Below are 16378 nucleotides of genomic sequence, written 5' to 3' on the forward strand. Positions count from 1 at the left end.
TGTCCCAAAATCTAATTTGCCCGAGGAAGTTTGTAATTTTGTTTTTGGACATATATGCCAGAATAGATAAAATTTCAGATGGAGATAGCAAATGTATTGACACTTTAAATAGATATAAACCAATATATCTTTGTATTGTCTTGTATAACTAGCTTTTCAACTGTGATGAAACCATTGCCTTCTCGCTGTTTAATTACCTATTGATGAAGTGTCTTTGCAGGCAAGTGGTTGGGTTTTGTAGAGAGTAATTGGCCTAATTCGTAAAATGCTAAGGTGAGGAGAACAATAAGGTGAAATGCATATCACCACAAAATGCCATCATTTGAGAAAGAACTGAATCTTTTGCATGTGTGGGCAGTGAGTTGAATACATATAACCTCTGGTTGCATTAAAGGAATAAAGGATGATAAATTTGGGTTTGTTTCCAGTATCCCCATCCTTGTTTCAGCATCTTCTGAAAGCAAATTTATTACTTTATTCATTAATAAATAGTCTTATCAGATCTAAGATACATGTGAATTTATTGAAAACTGGTTTTGCAGTTAATGACTTGAGTCACTTGACTTTGCTCAATTTATTTTTCAGCAATATTAAAATCTGAACTAAAAACTTTGTAAAAAAGATTAAATGAATGGGGCATTCCGAGAATCGAACTCGGGACCTCTCGCACCCAAAGCGAGAATCATACCACTAGACCAAATGCCCATTTGGTGACACTGTATTGTATTTTAAATTTACTTAACCATTTCCATTAAAGTCAGTTGAGCTTTTCTCCCCCTAGCTTTTCAATTGTGAGACCAAATTTCTGGCAAAAATGGCCCATTACCATCAATTTTCAAAATAATTTGCCCAGAAACACTGTTTCCAAACTATATAGTAATATACCACTTTTTTAGGTACTCGAGCTTGCCAAGCTCGAGTACCATGTTTTTTAAATCCACTATCGCCCCATATTCAAGGAGCCCTATAGTGGCGTTTTTAAGCCCTATAGTGACGTTTTCGGGCCAAAAGACGCCACTATAGGGCCCCTTAACCTGTAATGGAGACTTATAAAAAAATTTTTGCAGGAAAACGCCGCTATAGGGCCCAAAAACGTCACTATAGGGCTTAAAAACGCCACTATAGGGCCCCTTGAACCTGTTATGGGGACTTATAAAAAAAATTTTGCAGGAAAACGCCACTATAGGGCCCGAAAACGTCACTATAGGGCCCCTTAACCTGGTAGGGGGCTTAAAAACGCCGCTATAGGGCCCGAAAACGTCACTATAGGGCTTAAAAACGCCACTATAGGGCTCCTTGAATATGGGGCGATAGTGGATTAAAAAAACATGGTACTCGAGCTTGGCAAGCTCGAGTACCTAAAAAAGTGGTATATTCCTATATAGTTTGGAAACAGTGTTTCTGGGCAAATTATTTTGAAAATTGATGGTAATGGACCATTTTTGCCCCAAATTTCTCATGAAACAGTACGTAAAAAAATATTTGAGATTTCACCATTAACAATTAAAGGATGAAAAAGAAAAGAAAATAGTCATGTTAATAAATTCATAAGATTACCAACTGAACACCTTTAGGAATTTCTCTAGATAACCAACGTTGAATCTCCATAGGCTTCCAGATTTCCCATGGCTTTCTATCTTCCCTCTGCCCCCAAGTGTCACCACCGAACAAAAACTTGGATGATGGGTCTATTACAATCTTTTCTAGTGCTTTACAACGCTTAAGCACATGCAATGTGAGCTCCAACTCAATAATGTTACCACAAAAACCTTCAAGGTGTAAGATCCTCAAATTTTTATGGTTAGACTTGGTAGGCTTCCTAATTTGTCTAACTACATCAGCCTGTGTATTTAGCTACATGAAAAAAAATGTTACTTTCCAATATTTTGGAATGATAAAAATTATAACCACAAAGAAGATCTAAAGAAAAAAAAGCATATTTGAAGGCCACCATATGTTAAACTTTATGCATTTAGCTAAGATGATTGTAAATATGCTATGTGTGGCAACTCACAAATTGATAAATTTTTACAACATGAAAAAGAGAGAAGCAATTTGTTTTATTTGAGGAAAATTGACCTCACAGTTTCAGTCAAAAATCAAATTTTACTAAAAAAAACAAAATATTTAAATTCAAATTAAACTATTACCTTTTTTTTCCCTACCAATCGCTAGGGTTGTCCAACCGAATTCGACACCCAACAAATTAGTCTGACCCGGAGCCACCCAAACTAGAATCGACTCAATCCAAGCAAGGAGGTGGTCGACGACTTGACGGCGGGTCGAGTGATGGGTTTTGTTGCCTGAGACTCGAGAAACCAAAACCGACTGTAGACTTTGCCGTTAGCCTCCTCCTCCATTGCTATGAGCAAGAATTTTGTCTCTATTTTTTGTAGGTCAGGCGAGATCTCCACCAGCTCACTGGATTTGCTAAGTGCCATAAAAAAACCGGTTTCAATTGACCTAGTTGAAGGAGTTTTAAGCACTTGTCAGTCAATTTCAACTTGAAATGGCAGTCAACGACTGTTTGCCTCTATAGAATCCAAAGTTGTCAAGTCGAGTCTGGGTTGGGTACAAACCCGACTCATGGACACCCCTACCAGTCGCCACCTATCATTTTGTCCTATTCCTTAAGGTTTTCAGACTCAGACCGGACCGGGAGGTCAGATCATGAAAACTGAGAACCGGGATGAAAACCAGTTTTTTAAGCATAAAGAACTGGATTTTTTGTTAATTTCGTGAACACCTAAAACTGGGGTTGGACCGCACGAATCGGTGGCAAGAACTGTGAACTCCTTAGCATTTTTTTTATTTTTATTTTTAAAAACAACTTAACACAATTTTATTCTACTTAATTAAATTATCCATTTCTTACAAGGAATAAAAAAAATATATAATTAAAATCCTTCAAAGATATTCAACTTTACTTCAAAAATTAATCATAAATTTTAATATTTTCATGGTTATTATTTTATTTTATTAACTTTCTTATTTAATTATTAAATATATGCTTGAAAATGATTAAATTTCCCTCACATATGTAGATATATTGTCAATTTTGCTAGTTTTATAAATTTAATATCTATATTTAGGTTTTAATTAATTATGACGTCATCACGATTCGACTTCAAAAACCTTGAACCTCTCCTTTTTATGGTTCAATGAACGATCCGGGTCTGAAAACCTTGCTATTCCTACACATTTTTTCCATTGCAATTTCTTGTTGATGACCAAACCAAAAAAAAAAAAATTTATATTTATTTTCTGTTCTCTCAACCAAATACTCATGGTGGAAATTTCTATATTTTCTTTCTATTCTCTAACTTTCCTATCTTCTCAACGTTTTCCACCAACACAAACAAATAGAGTCTTATCCATTTACTAAAGAGTAATGTTAGGGACTCAACTTTTTTCACCACCCACTTGGGTCTAAGATTCATACCACTGTATCATCAATTCTGAAAAAAAGTTTTTAAAATGTTAGGGACAACTTTTTTCTCCACCTACATGGATCTAAGATTCACACCAATATATATATAAAAGCAATTATGAAATATTTTTCTTAAAAAATGTTATTGATTTACCCAACTCCTAATAACAAAAAATAAAAGGCACATAACAAAATAATTCTTACCACCAGATGCAGTTCTTCCAGCAAGGGCAAGAATTTCAACAGATATGCTATCCAAAGAATATCATTATCAAAGGAGTTAGCTGCCAACAGATATGCCAGAATTTCAGATTAGGAAATACTTTGAACGCTTGTGGTATGACATCAGAGAGGACAATCTGAAAAGCCAAAAAGAAAGGAATAAATTAATAAGGTAATATCCTCTACAATAACAATATGATATTTGTTGATAAATCTGAGTCATGCCAAATTTAATTACAGTTGAGACGAGGGTTTGTGATTGGTGTACAATAAAAATGATGCTAATAGTAGTTTTGTATTAGAATGATGTTATACTAATCATAATATGCCACTTTAATTACTGTGAAATTGAAAAATTATGTTTTACATTACACTATTCATATATATTTTACATTATAAACTAAACAAATATGTACGATATTTTATATATTTTGTATGAACAATGTACAATATTGTAGACTATTCATGCAAATGTGTGCAATTAATTGTTCTATGAAATCTGTTATGTTTTTGTAGTATTGTAGAATATATATATATATATATATATATAATACTTGTGTAAGCATTCACTTACATAAGGTGTCCTCCCATGTAAGTTTAGAATTTCCAACTGAGGAAGACGATGTCCAAATTTTGTGAGGACATTTAAAACACCACCATAATCATCGTCAGTATTGCAATTGAAGCTCACGTTCACCAGTTTTGGAACATTCTTGAAAGAGCAATATTCATGTTTGCCGGCAAAGAAAAACTCATTCAGCTCCACAGCACCATTAATATTAATTCCCCTCAACCTCTCGCAGTCAACTATAGCCAGATACTTGAGTTTAGAGAGGTCAATATTTAATTTACAATCACGGTCCATTCTCAATCTTTTGAGGCTTAATTGTTCAAGTTCTAAACCATGACTCAGCATATCTTTTAAAAAACTTCCTGTCAGTGTTACAATGTCTAGTGCAAGAGATCTTAGGGAAACCAACCCATCAAAGCTACAAGATGGTGTCAAATTGCAACACTTCAAAGTCAAATGCCTTATGGTAGAAAATTTCTCTTTAGGAAGAAGCCTAGAAGGGAAGTCATAAAATTTTTCATGGTTTCCATAATAAGCTTCACAATAAGGGTGCAACCCAAATGACAAGTTGATATCAAGTGTATGAAGGGCTCCCATATTGACTGCATCAGTGATCCACTGATCCAACTGAGGAGTAAACTCTCTCCCAAGTGAAAAATGGACCCTGAATACATTGACCTTTGAGCCATGCCAAAGACTCATCAAATTGTTAACTCTTATCACAAATTAAAGCCTTTTTTGTTGAAGTGGATCTTCATCAACAGTCTGTACAGTGAAAATACACCCCCTTAAGCTGAGTACTTTCAATCAAATTATAGTCAAAATTGAGGACGGGAGTCTTCATCCAAAAAAGCTGCCATCTCTTTGACAATATACTAGTTTTAACTGCATCTTTGATCGGTAAAATGAACACGATGGACTCTATAATATCATCTGGCAAACGAAGAAATAGATCCTCACTTTTGCTGCTAGTTATCTGTCAAAAAGCATCAAATGCAAAGATGCTTTTAAAATGTGAATTAAGTAAACTAGTCAAGTACAGTACTCTATTCACATTTCAACAAGCATGATTCTCATGCATATGATATAAAAATTTGAAAAGGTTTAATATTGATTTGTTAATGTGGTTTTTCCTCTATAAATTTTCTCCATTTAGGAAATACATATATAAATATTTTTTTAAAAATAAAATGTTGGGTAAACTATATATTTGGTTTCTAACATTTACGATGTATGTCAATTTAGTTCCTAACCTTTCAAATATGTCAATTTAGTCCTTAACCTTTTGATATTGTGTCAAAATGGTCCTTGCTGTTAAGCGACAGATGAAAAATGCTGACTTGACTAACAGTGACAATAAAAAATAATTTTTATGCCATCTAGACTGCCACATAGACTGCCACGTCACCTGAATTAAAAAAAAAAAAAAAAAAAACTAAACTAAATTAGCTAGCTTAAACAACCCTAAAACCCAGGTGAAGCTTATCATCTCTCAACCTGATCAAATCATACCTCCATGGTCGAACATTCAATGTTGTGATTGTTTGTTTTTTTCTCTTTCAAATGGTAGGAAACTATTCTCAAAGTGCAAGAGAATCATTGTCAAGATCCTAATGCAATTCCCCTTACACAAGAGGAGATCTCAAACTTGGTTTTTAAGAAGAAGTCCGGTATTGTACAAGGACTTGGTATGAGACCTTTCTCTTCTCTAGTAACCACCGCCTCATCTAGTTCCTCGGTGGAGTATATCCATCGGTTAGAAAATGAGATAATTGAGCTCAAAGAGGCAAGAACTAGGGACGAAGAGGAGTGAGCTAGGAAGCAAGAGGCGCGAGCTAAGCAAGAAGAGGTCCAAAAGAATATTCTTAATTTTTTGAGGAGCAAGGGTTATGATAACGCTCTTACCTATGGGGGTGGTTCATCTTCAAGTTAAAACACTTCATTTTTTTTTTTTGTATTATTTGAAACTAATTGTATTATATTACACTTGAAAATTTATATTTGCTTTCTACAACTTATACTTTGGGAGTTGTGATTTTAATTCATTGGTGTGGCTACTCTTAATGCATTGTTAGAAATGTTTCTTATAACATTAGTAATGTTTTTACTTTACTATTTTAATGTAGTAATGTTTTTATATTTGTGCAGATTTCTTATTGGTGGCTTTAGGGGATTTACTTTTGGCATTACTTGAAGACATATGAGGACATCTTCCATTGGTTCTAATTATATTATGCTACACTTTTTGTATTGTTATAAAACATCTTGAGTTATTGTATGTGTTGCAAACAATTATTGTATGGAAGGAGTTTGAATTGGATACTTGTTTTATTTTTTACTTGTGGAATGTATGGATCGATTTTTTATAAATGTGTTGTTGAAATAAATGTGTTAATTAAATGTGAGGTTTTAATAATGTAATGACAGGTTACAAGTTAATATCAAAGCCATGAAAATAATAAAAACAAAAAATAAGTTTTAGAGACGAATTTTTTTGTCACAAATATAGCAACAAAAAATTGTTTTAGTGATGAAATGTTTCGTCGCTAAATGTTGCAGAATTTGTAAGAGATGGTTTTAGTGACGAAAATATTCGTTGTTATATGTGCCTGGATTTTCTTAAAAATAGTTTTAGTGACGAAATTTTTTGTCACTAAATATGATTTAATAAACTGAAATGGTTTTAGTTACAAAATATTTTCGTTGTTGAATACTGTTTTTAGCGAGGAAAACATTTGGCGATAAAACATTTTCGTCGCGAAAAGTTAAAAAAAAAAAAAAAAAATCAAATCAGACTTTTAGTGACGAAATTTTTCTTCGCTAGGATTTTTAGCAACGGGGCTACAGCGACGAAACTCGTTTCGTCGCTAAAAGTCCGATTTCGTCGCTAAAGCTCCTTAGTGACGAAAAATTGGACTTTTAGGGTGTGTTTGTTTCACCTGAAAACACTTTTAGGAAATTATTTTACACCCTTGTGTGTGTTTGGCAGCTACAGAAAATACGGTCAACGGAAAATCATTTAGCTTTGTCCGGAAAATAAGCCACTTTGAGCATAAAATCATTTACGCTTTGATTTTACCTTCAAACAATTTCCGGAAATCACACCTGAAGAGAGAAAGCTCGAGCACACTCCTCACACGGTTCAAAACCCATATCCAAGCTCATCTCAGCCAAGCTCCGGCTAGCCCAGCCAAGCTCTGGCCAGCCCAGATCGTGCCGCCCCACGGTCCAAAACCCATCTCCAAGCTTACCTTCAAACCATTTCTAGAAAAAAAAAAGAACCGAACCAAGAGCAAGAAGAGAGAGTAGAGCCGGTGAGATCGCGCACACCACAACCCCAGATCACACCACCGCATCCAACCCCAGATCGCACCGGTCTTGTTGCACCCCAGCACCGATGAGATCACACCCATGACCCACCCATGCCCGATCTCTCTCTTTCTCGATCTACCTCTCCCTTTCCCTCAATTGTCAATCACTCTCTCTTCCTCCCTCTTTCTCCGTTTCACCGAATTTTTGAGTTCAATGAATGTTTTGTTTTGATTTTTGTTTCTTTTAAGTTTATTATTGAAATTTTCTATTATGAAATTTGTTTGGAAGTTGAGAAAATGGTTGGGAAAATGTGAGAAACTAGTAGGAAAATAACATTTTCAGAATGTAACCAAACACTTGAAAATATTTTCTAAAATAATTTTCATAATGCAGCCAAACACTTGAAAATATTTTATTTTTCCGAAAATATTTTCACCTGAAAATATTTTACGCTGAAACAAACGCACCCTTAGTGACGAATTTTTTCGTCACTGAAAATACATTTTGTTGTAGTGGCCACCGCCTTCCCGGTGATGGCCTTGAACTTGTCATCCCTTTGTCACTCCCTCTATTCCCACCCTCTCTCTCTCTCTCTCTGCTCAAACCCAGATCGGTTAATCCAGCCAGATTCTCTCACCTCTCAAACCTAGGAAGGACTCGGTTGGAACCACCGTTGTTTGCACTTATTTTTTGTTCGCATTAGTTTTTGGGCTTGTATCAGAATTTGTGTTAACTAAGTCAAACAAGATAGGTTTTTGTTTTATGGTTGATTGTTTTTTTTTTTGTTGTGGGTTTTAAAATTGTATGTGGTATACAATTGCGCTTCAATTGTACTGGGTTGCTTGACAATTCCTTGTTGGTATTGGCATTTGGGTTTGTATCAAAATTGTGTGCATTGATATGAATATTTTAAATATGATATTCTAAATTGAATATGGGAATTTATTAGTTGTTTTCAATTAGGCAAGCTTGGATTGAAAAGATACAATGATTTTTTGAGTAAATGATAGAAATTTTATTAAAATTGAATCATGAGTATACAGAAGTCTTGGAGACACAAAACCAGCCCAGGTTTGGCATGTCTAGGATAATAACAAAACAAAGAATAAAAACAAATAGAAGGTTACAGGACCAGGACTGTTGTTGGCTTGCTGCTAACCTTTGATATTCCTCCAATAGTTTGGTAACTTCCTTGAAAATTACCTTTGGGTTTACTGTAGAATTCAATTTCCATATTGGACTTGAATGAGAAAGGAAACAGAGTGATAGCGTAGTAGCAACAACGATGGTCTAGTCAAGTCCTTCTTGAGTTTGAGCAAAGAGAGAGAAAGGGTGAGAATAAAGGGAGCGAAAACCGGGACGACGAGTTCAAGGCCACTGCCATCATGGCAGTGGAGACAAGTGAGAAGACCAAAGTATTGAAGGTTTAGCCATGTAGGTTTGGTTCAGTCAAATTGCGAGAGGGCTTTTAGCTTGGTTTAGCATTTCAAAAAACGTTTCAAAGTGTTTAAGTTATTTTAGTTTTTTTTTTTCCTCAAAATAAAAGTTATTTTAGTTATTTTAAATAAAAAAAATTGACATGGCGATATAGTTGTCCGTTGACATGGAAATTAAATTTTTTTATTTTTATTTAGACCGTTTGCCACGTCAGCAATTTCTATCTAAGAGATAACGGCAGTGACTAAATAGACACGACACTTAAGGCTTAAGAACCAAATTGACACTTAAAAGATTAGGGATCAAATTGAAATATGATGTAAAGGATAGGGACCAATTTTGTAATTTACCCTAAAATGTTTAATAATATCATCTTATATTTTGTATATCTCTAAAAAAAATTATTTGTACGTCTGATCTTTATCTTAAGATAAATTCATATTATGTCATTATATGAATTATATAACATATATAAATTAATAGGCATAAAAATCAAGGTAGTAAATTTTTGACAGGAACTTTTCAAAAGAAAATTTTTTTTTGACTGGAAGTTGTTTCGAGTTAATCATGGGAAAACAAAATATTTCAGTAAGCTACACAAATTAAACCCTGTTTATATTTTATGTATGTTGATGATCAATTTCTACTTTGTAAGCTATAGAAATTAACACAATATTTTTTAATTTCACATATAAAGAAGAGATATTTTTATATGAGTATACAAATGAAAAGAGTTTCGATAGAATATGAATTGTCAAAAGAGAATATTTTTTTTCAGATAATTTAGTAATTCTAGAATTTTTCATATCATCATATAACCTTGAATCAATTTTCTCACTTTGGCACATGGTAGTATTGACTAGTAGGCTTTTTGTTATGATGTTATTGGGCTTATTATAATTATAGCCATCCAACTAATCCCAGAAGGCAAATTCAGTAAAACTGAGAATCCCAGAATCCTAGGAGGCAAATTCAGTAAAACTGATAAAATTTTAACGCTTATGCATGTATAATTTGTAACCTTTTGAACCAAAGGGATATGCATTTACTCTCTTATCTCAACAATTAAACAAAAAGTAGGAATTACCTGGTGAATTCCGAGATTTCGAATTTTCTTTGCTTCGTCTTTATCATCATCATAGTAATCATACTCCATAAGATTCGATCCGATTTATATAAGACAATACCTAGTTACCTACATCAAGCTTAATTTTTTTTTTTTTTGAGAGAGAGTTTCAACCTGTGACGTTCACTCTTGATAATAACTCTTTATTATCAGATCAAAATACCAATCGGTTTTTGGTGTAGGCAGGGATTGAATCCCAGATCTCTTATACAACTATCAAAGACTTTACCAGCTGAACTAATTGGAACCTACTACATCAAGCATAAATTGATAAGACTAGGTTCAAGAAAAGTATAGTGGAAACAATTAAAGGCCTTAAAAAAAAAAGAGCTTAATTGATTATAAAGTATAAACCAAACTGTGAGGATTGGAACCATTAGGGTAATAACATAGTTATAAACCTCCATTATATCATTGCAAAAAAAATTTCTCCAAGATAAACAGAGAAGAATACCAAATTAGTAAAAAAAAAAAAAAAAAAAAAACCCTTAAGAAATCAAGATTAACAAATAATAGAGAGAGGGCTTGAAGTTTTATAAATTAATATAATGGCTACGTGACATTAATTAATTATATGACCAGCAGCACCACATAAGCTAGGATTTGGGAGGAGTAGAAGTTTGTTCCCAATAAACCTCTACAACCCAAATGATCACATACACATTTTTATTTTGGGTAAACTACATATTTAGTCCTTATCCTATACACTATATTTCAATTTGATCCCTAACTTTTCAATTGTGTCAATTTAGTCCCTAACATTTTAGTATTGTGTCAATTTAGTCCCTACTGTTATCTTTTGGATGAAAATTTATGACATGTTTAATGGTCGAAACAAAAAATTAGCTTACGTTGATGAGGCAATAAACTTAAATTTTATTTTGGTTGTTTGTCATGTCAACAATTTTCATTTAAGATATAACATTAGAGACTAAATTGACACGACATTGAAAGGTTAGGGATCAAATTGACACAATTGAAATGTTAGAGACTAAATTGAAATATGGTGTAAAGGTTAGGGACCAAATATGTAGTTTACCCTTTTATTTTTTACTATCTATAATTCTTATTTTGATGAACACTTTTGATTATTATTAAACTCTACTACCAATAATTATTTTTATTATTAAGATAGTATACTTTGGATGAGACTCTATTACCAATATATCAAATGGCTTATTATTAATAATAATTAAATTCTATTAAAAAAAAACTAAGTTTTAAGAAATTTTCCTTAAAAAACCCTTAAAAAATTTAAAATCATACTCCAACTAAAATTCTATCACAAAACTTTTAAGAAATTTTAAATAAATTTTATTATTTATTTATTTAAATTATTTTGATAATAAATCATAACTTTGTATTTTAATATAATAAAACTTACATCTGTATATAACACATATGTTATTACACATTGTAAAATCAATAAGTTATTAAATAAATTAGACACGTGGCTGTAATTTAGAAGGGATACTTAAGAAATAGTATCTAAGATACTGTATTTAAAAATTTGGACCTTTTTGTTTTTCAAAAAAAAAAAAGTTTTGTCCTTTTTGTTATATGTATCATTATTTATTATTAAGATAATTAATTGATGATTCTACGTGAAATTTTATTAAGATTTTAAATGACTCACTAATAATAATTAAGATAATGTCAATAATATTAGTAAAATATATTTTTTAATTCACACATAAATTTAAATTTAATTAATCCATGCATCATTCGATATACTAGTTTTAATAACAGTTTAGAAAAATGACGTGAAACATATAATTCCCCGCTATTGGAAAATTCAGGTTTGGTATGGTTGGTGGTTTGATCAGAATGATTAAGTGATTTGGGTTAGGGAAAAACTTAAATACGATTCCTTGAATTGTATGGTCTAGATTTTTCAATTAAATTCAAATATAACTATATAACCAATGTAATGCAAAAGAAAATTATTTTTTAATGATAATTATATTAAATGTAGTCATGTGTTTAAATTTAACTAGTACTTACTAACCCGTGCGATGTACGGGAAAATTATTGTGTATAAAGATGTAAATTATTCTTTTTCTTTTCCTTTTTCATTGTACATTAAGATTCCAGTCTTATAGTTCCTATCCTTGATATGAAATATTAATCTTGATATGAAACATTAATTTACATAATGAAAAATAAAAATCAATCTTAAGTTTAAAATAAAATGAAGAATTAAATCTTTAACATTCTCGATTATCCATAAAACGTATTGATGATGCCAAAAAATCAACAGTAAATCACACGGTCCTCACGTGCTCGAAATAGCACGTGCACAACAAAAAGAGAAGACCTTACAAAGAGCACTGGTGTGGTGCTGACCAAGTACCTTTCGAAGGTCAAGTTAGAACTTCTCACAACTCTAGAGTGCCAGAGCGGGGTAAATTATGCGTACCTTGGTTAGTGAGAGTATTGGGGTTTTTATAGTAGAAAAAGGTTGACATCTCTTTCCTTGGTTTAGAAGTCTTTCCCTTCTAGGAATCCTCATGAGCGTATTTTTTGGAATCCTTTCCTTGTAGGAGTCTTTTTTATCAACATTGGGCATGGGGCACAAGAAATTTCTTTATACGTATGTGTGGAGATTAAGTTAGGGTTACGTCAAAATCGTCAACCTAGTTCCTCCCTTTATCATGGCGGCATCAGCTTTCAATCCCCGTCCAAAGTTAATCCCGTCAGCTTTGTAGACTTACTGTTTGTCATGTGTTGATAGAGGCAAGGCTGATGGGTTGGTTTGGGGTGTCACTCTACGCCTTGCCATGGGTAAGTCCCAATATTACAAAATTATCCTTACCAGCTGCCCCCTACTCCATAACCTCATCAGCTAAAGTTGACGGGTTGTGGAGTTCAGTTTTTTATGGCTTCCATTTATTTAATTTCATTTATTCAGGAATAAGGAAGAGGCATTTATGGGCGTTTCCTTGAGCATCCTGCATTAATTGTTTGAACATGTGTCGCATTCCAACTGGATTCGCTTCTGGATGAAGGTGTTGCTTCGTCTTTCGTGCACCCTTTGATTCTATATATATCTCAGTTCTTTCCCATTCTCCCCATTTTATTGTTGATCTAGAGAGAGAGAGAGAGAGAGCTTACTGTTTGGAGAACCTTGCTCCCGTTGACGTCTTTTTATACGCTTCATCCGTTTGTTGAGACCGTCACTTCTTCCAAAGACCGTTTACTTGGTAAGTCTTCTCTTCTTTTCTCCTATCTATCATTTTATTGCATTTTAGTTGATAGTGTAGCTTTTTAGTGAGGCCGTCAACTTAGGTACTTAGAATAACTCCGTCGCTTATAGGTAAAAAATGTCTAGGGGAGCGATTAGTGAGTAGTCGTTAGTCCGTGAAGGAGCGGGCTACGACGAAGTCTACCAAACAAGATGGGAGCCCGAGGAGGGCCATTCTTGGTCGTCAGAAAGAGAGATGTCAACCCATTCTCTTGACGAGGACGGGGAAAATTATATAGGAGAGGAAGATGAGGAAAAGATATATGAGGGAGAAGTTGATGGTGAGGGAGAGATTAAAGATGATGGGGTAATGGAGGGTGACGGGGACGAAAATCACGCGGATGATAGGACCCCTGAGGTTGGGAGTTCGGGAAACCTTGGAAGTGGGCACGCTCGTCCATTCATTCATCCTTAAATGTGGACCGTCAATGACTTCCTACCAAAGATGATGTCCAACATTTTCAAGAACTTAAGGGAATGTTTCCAAATCCTCGATCATATACCAATCCGTCTTCCTGGGAAGTTCGAGAAGTGTTACTCTGGAGAGACGGAGGATACTGGTATGTATGACGCCACGCTAGCAATGGGGTTGAGGCTACCACTGACGGCATTACATCGTTAGTTGGCTAACTTCCTTGGTCTGTCCGTCAGCCAAATCACTCCTAATGCCTAGAGGATCTTCATAGGGGCAGAGATCTTGTGGGGTCGTCTAAGTAGAGGGAATCGTCAGCTTACGCTAGACGAGTTCTTTTGGTGCTACCGACCCTAACACATAGTCTCTTCACAAGGGATTTATCACTTTGCTGCTCAGAAAAAAGTGTTGAGGCTTGTATTAGACATGCCCGACTCTAACAGAAATTGGAAGGGCAAATAGTTTTCTGTCAAAGGGACGGACTAGGTATGGTGTCCGAAGGAGTGAGGCACAATGCCCTACAGCTTTGATAACACTTGGGGCATAGTTAAGGATTCAGGTTTAATGCCGTCATCTTTACTTTTTTTTTAAAAAAAATTTTAACCTTTTAGTTTTCTTGCAAGTGTTCTAATGTCGTCGTCATTTTTTTATTTCAGCTAGTGTCCGCCCATCCATTATCGGCGAGCAGGAGGCCTTCATCCAACGGGTTCTTGAAATTCCATTCAAAAAGTGCAAGTGTAGGGATTTGATTACCCTTGACACTATACACGCATACTGTGGTGGTCCAGAGCCAACCCCGGTAGCTCGCAGGCTAAACTCTTATTCTCGCTGTCGTGAGTGTCTCTTATTTTCCTCTGTCACTTTATTCTTCTTCTTCTTACTTCTTAGGTGTCACTTAATTTATGCAGAAATGGAGGCTGCTAGGTTGAGGTAGCAGGTGCGCGCATCTACTACTCAGCAGAGAAAGAAAGAAGAAAATAAGGTGAAGGGGGATGGAGCATCCTCGTCAGCTCCCAAAGCCATCGGGAAGGGCGCGCACAAGAGAAAAGTCGACGGGAAGGATGATCGTCCACCTAAGAAGCCTTCTGTTATCGTTGGGGACAAATCCTTAAAAAAGCCGATGCCCCCCAAGACTGGCCACGACATAGGTAAGGGTCTGATGACATCATTGGGCCCTGTTGCTCAGGGATCGGACTGTCGCTTTCTCTCGCACAAAGACTATGCCATTGAGATGGTGGGATCCATCATTAGAGATAAGGATGTAGACCCTTATGCTGAGCAGGGGACTGACGAGTTAGGGGCGTTAGGCCTCTTTAATCTTGCTCGAGTACGTTTTGCTTTGCGTTTAACTTTCTTACTCACTTGTCTAGTAGTTGACGGCTATTGTGCCTTGTAGGCGTTGGTGCGTATGAAAGCTTTACAAGATAGGGGCGTCGCTAAAGAAGGAGTGATTGCTCGCTTGCATAAGTGCATAGAGCTGCTGATGGACGAGGAAGAACAATACAAGGGTGCCATTCGCTCTCTTAACGAAGAGGTAAAAAATCTGAAGGGTTAGTTGGAGGAGGAGGGTCGTCAGAGAAAGAGTGAGCAAGAAGCAAAGGAGAAAGTAGAGAAAGAGCTGATAGCCCTCCTTGAGCAGGTGGAGATGGCCAGAGTTGACGCCGTAAATGAATACAAGGCCTCTCAGCCGTTCATAGATTTTTGTGGTGGATATTATGGTGAAGGGTTTGAGGACTGCCTTAAGCAGGTTAAGTCCCTCAGCATAAATTTTCCAAGGTTAAGTCCCGTTCGTAGGTTTATTCTATTGGTCTCGTTAACTTTATAATCTTGTCCACTTTATGGACTTGACCACCTTGCATACTTTATGGTTTTAAGCTCGTCTATTTACAAACTATATTTTTCATCCTCTTGGGATAAATTCATTTGTCTTGTGGACTGAGCAATGAAGTCGTCCACTCTGTGGATTCGTCTACTTCATGGACTCGTCCACTTTATGTTTACTCCTCCGGAGATGAGGTCGTCCATTTTATGGACTAAAAAATAAAGCCGTCCATTTTATGGACTAGTCCACTCTTTGGATTTGATACTTGTCCATTTTAGGGACTTTAACAAATGTTCATCCTTTTGGGATGAGGTTGCCCATTTTATGGGCTTGAATAATAAAGTTGTCCACTTTATGGACTTAACAATGTCGTCCACTTTATAGACATTAAATAGCTTGTCTAATTTATGGACTTGATAATTTTTCATCCTCTTGAGATGAGATGAGGTCGTCCATTTGATAGATTGCATATTCGGGTCGTCTACTCGTCTACTTCATGGACTATTTTCCGTAGATAAACACTTTAGCCATATCTGAATAAACTCCTCTTATTTTAATAACCCATGTATTTGTAGAAAAAGTAGTTCTTAAAAAAAAAAAAAAAAAAGACCTGCCCTTTGGGCTTAAAAAGAGTTATTGTTGCAAAATATAAAGTAAAATAGAAAAACTAAGGAGTGTAGCTAAATTTAACTAAGGTATATTAAAAATAAAGGGGTACTGCTCTTCACGCCATCCTCTTTACTGCTCTTTACCCCCTTGAGCCAAGTCTTGATAAATTTAAGCAAGGATCGGTTCGTGACTT

General features: G+C 34.9%; 1 protein-coding gene and 1 non-coding gene across 2 annotated transcripts; both read right to left on the bottom strand.

The window, feature by feature from the left end:
* Window positions 1-623: 623 nt before the first annotated feature.
* LOC126697445 (F-box/LRR-repeat protein At1g55660-like) lies at window positions 624-5741 on the bottom strand. The gene is made up of 6 exons (XM_050394454.1): window positions 5736-5741; window positions 5006-5199; window positions 4227-4887; window positions 3754-3789; window positions 1558-1842; window positions 624-716 (listed from the first exon to the last, which is right to left on the bottom strand). The coding sequence occupies exons 1-6, from the start codon at window positions 5739-5741 to the stop codon at window positions 624-626; spliced, it is 1275 nt and encodes a 424-aa protein (XP_050250411.1).
* Window positions 634-705, bottom strand: TRNAP-UGG (transfer RNA proline (anticodon UGG)). The gene has a single exon. It is a non-coding gene; the product is annotated as a tRNA-Pro (tRNA).
* Window positions 5742-16378: the final 10637 nt, after the last annotated feature.

The sequence above is a fragment of the Quercus robur genome, chromosome 2 (assembly GCF_932294415.1).
Source record: "Quercus robur chromosome 2, dhQueRobu3.1, whole genome shotgun sequence".
Lineage (NCBI taxonomy): Eukaryota > Viridiplantae > Streptophyta > Magnoliopsida > Fagales > Fagaceae > Quercus > Quercus robur.

What these genes read in the sequence shown, in the direction of transcription:
- LOC126697445 (XM_050394454.1), bottom strand. An exon ending in AGTACTCAGCTTAAGGGGGT is followed by an intron (nt 4,888 to 5,005) that starts GTATTTTCACTG and finishes CAATGTATTCAG; the next exon opens with GGTCCATTTTTCACTTGGGA. An exon ending in TACATGGGAGGACACCTTAT is followed by an intron (nt 3,790 to 4,226) that starts GTAAGTGAATGC and finishes TTGGCTTTTCAG; the next exon opens with ATTGTCCTCTCTGATGTCAT.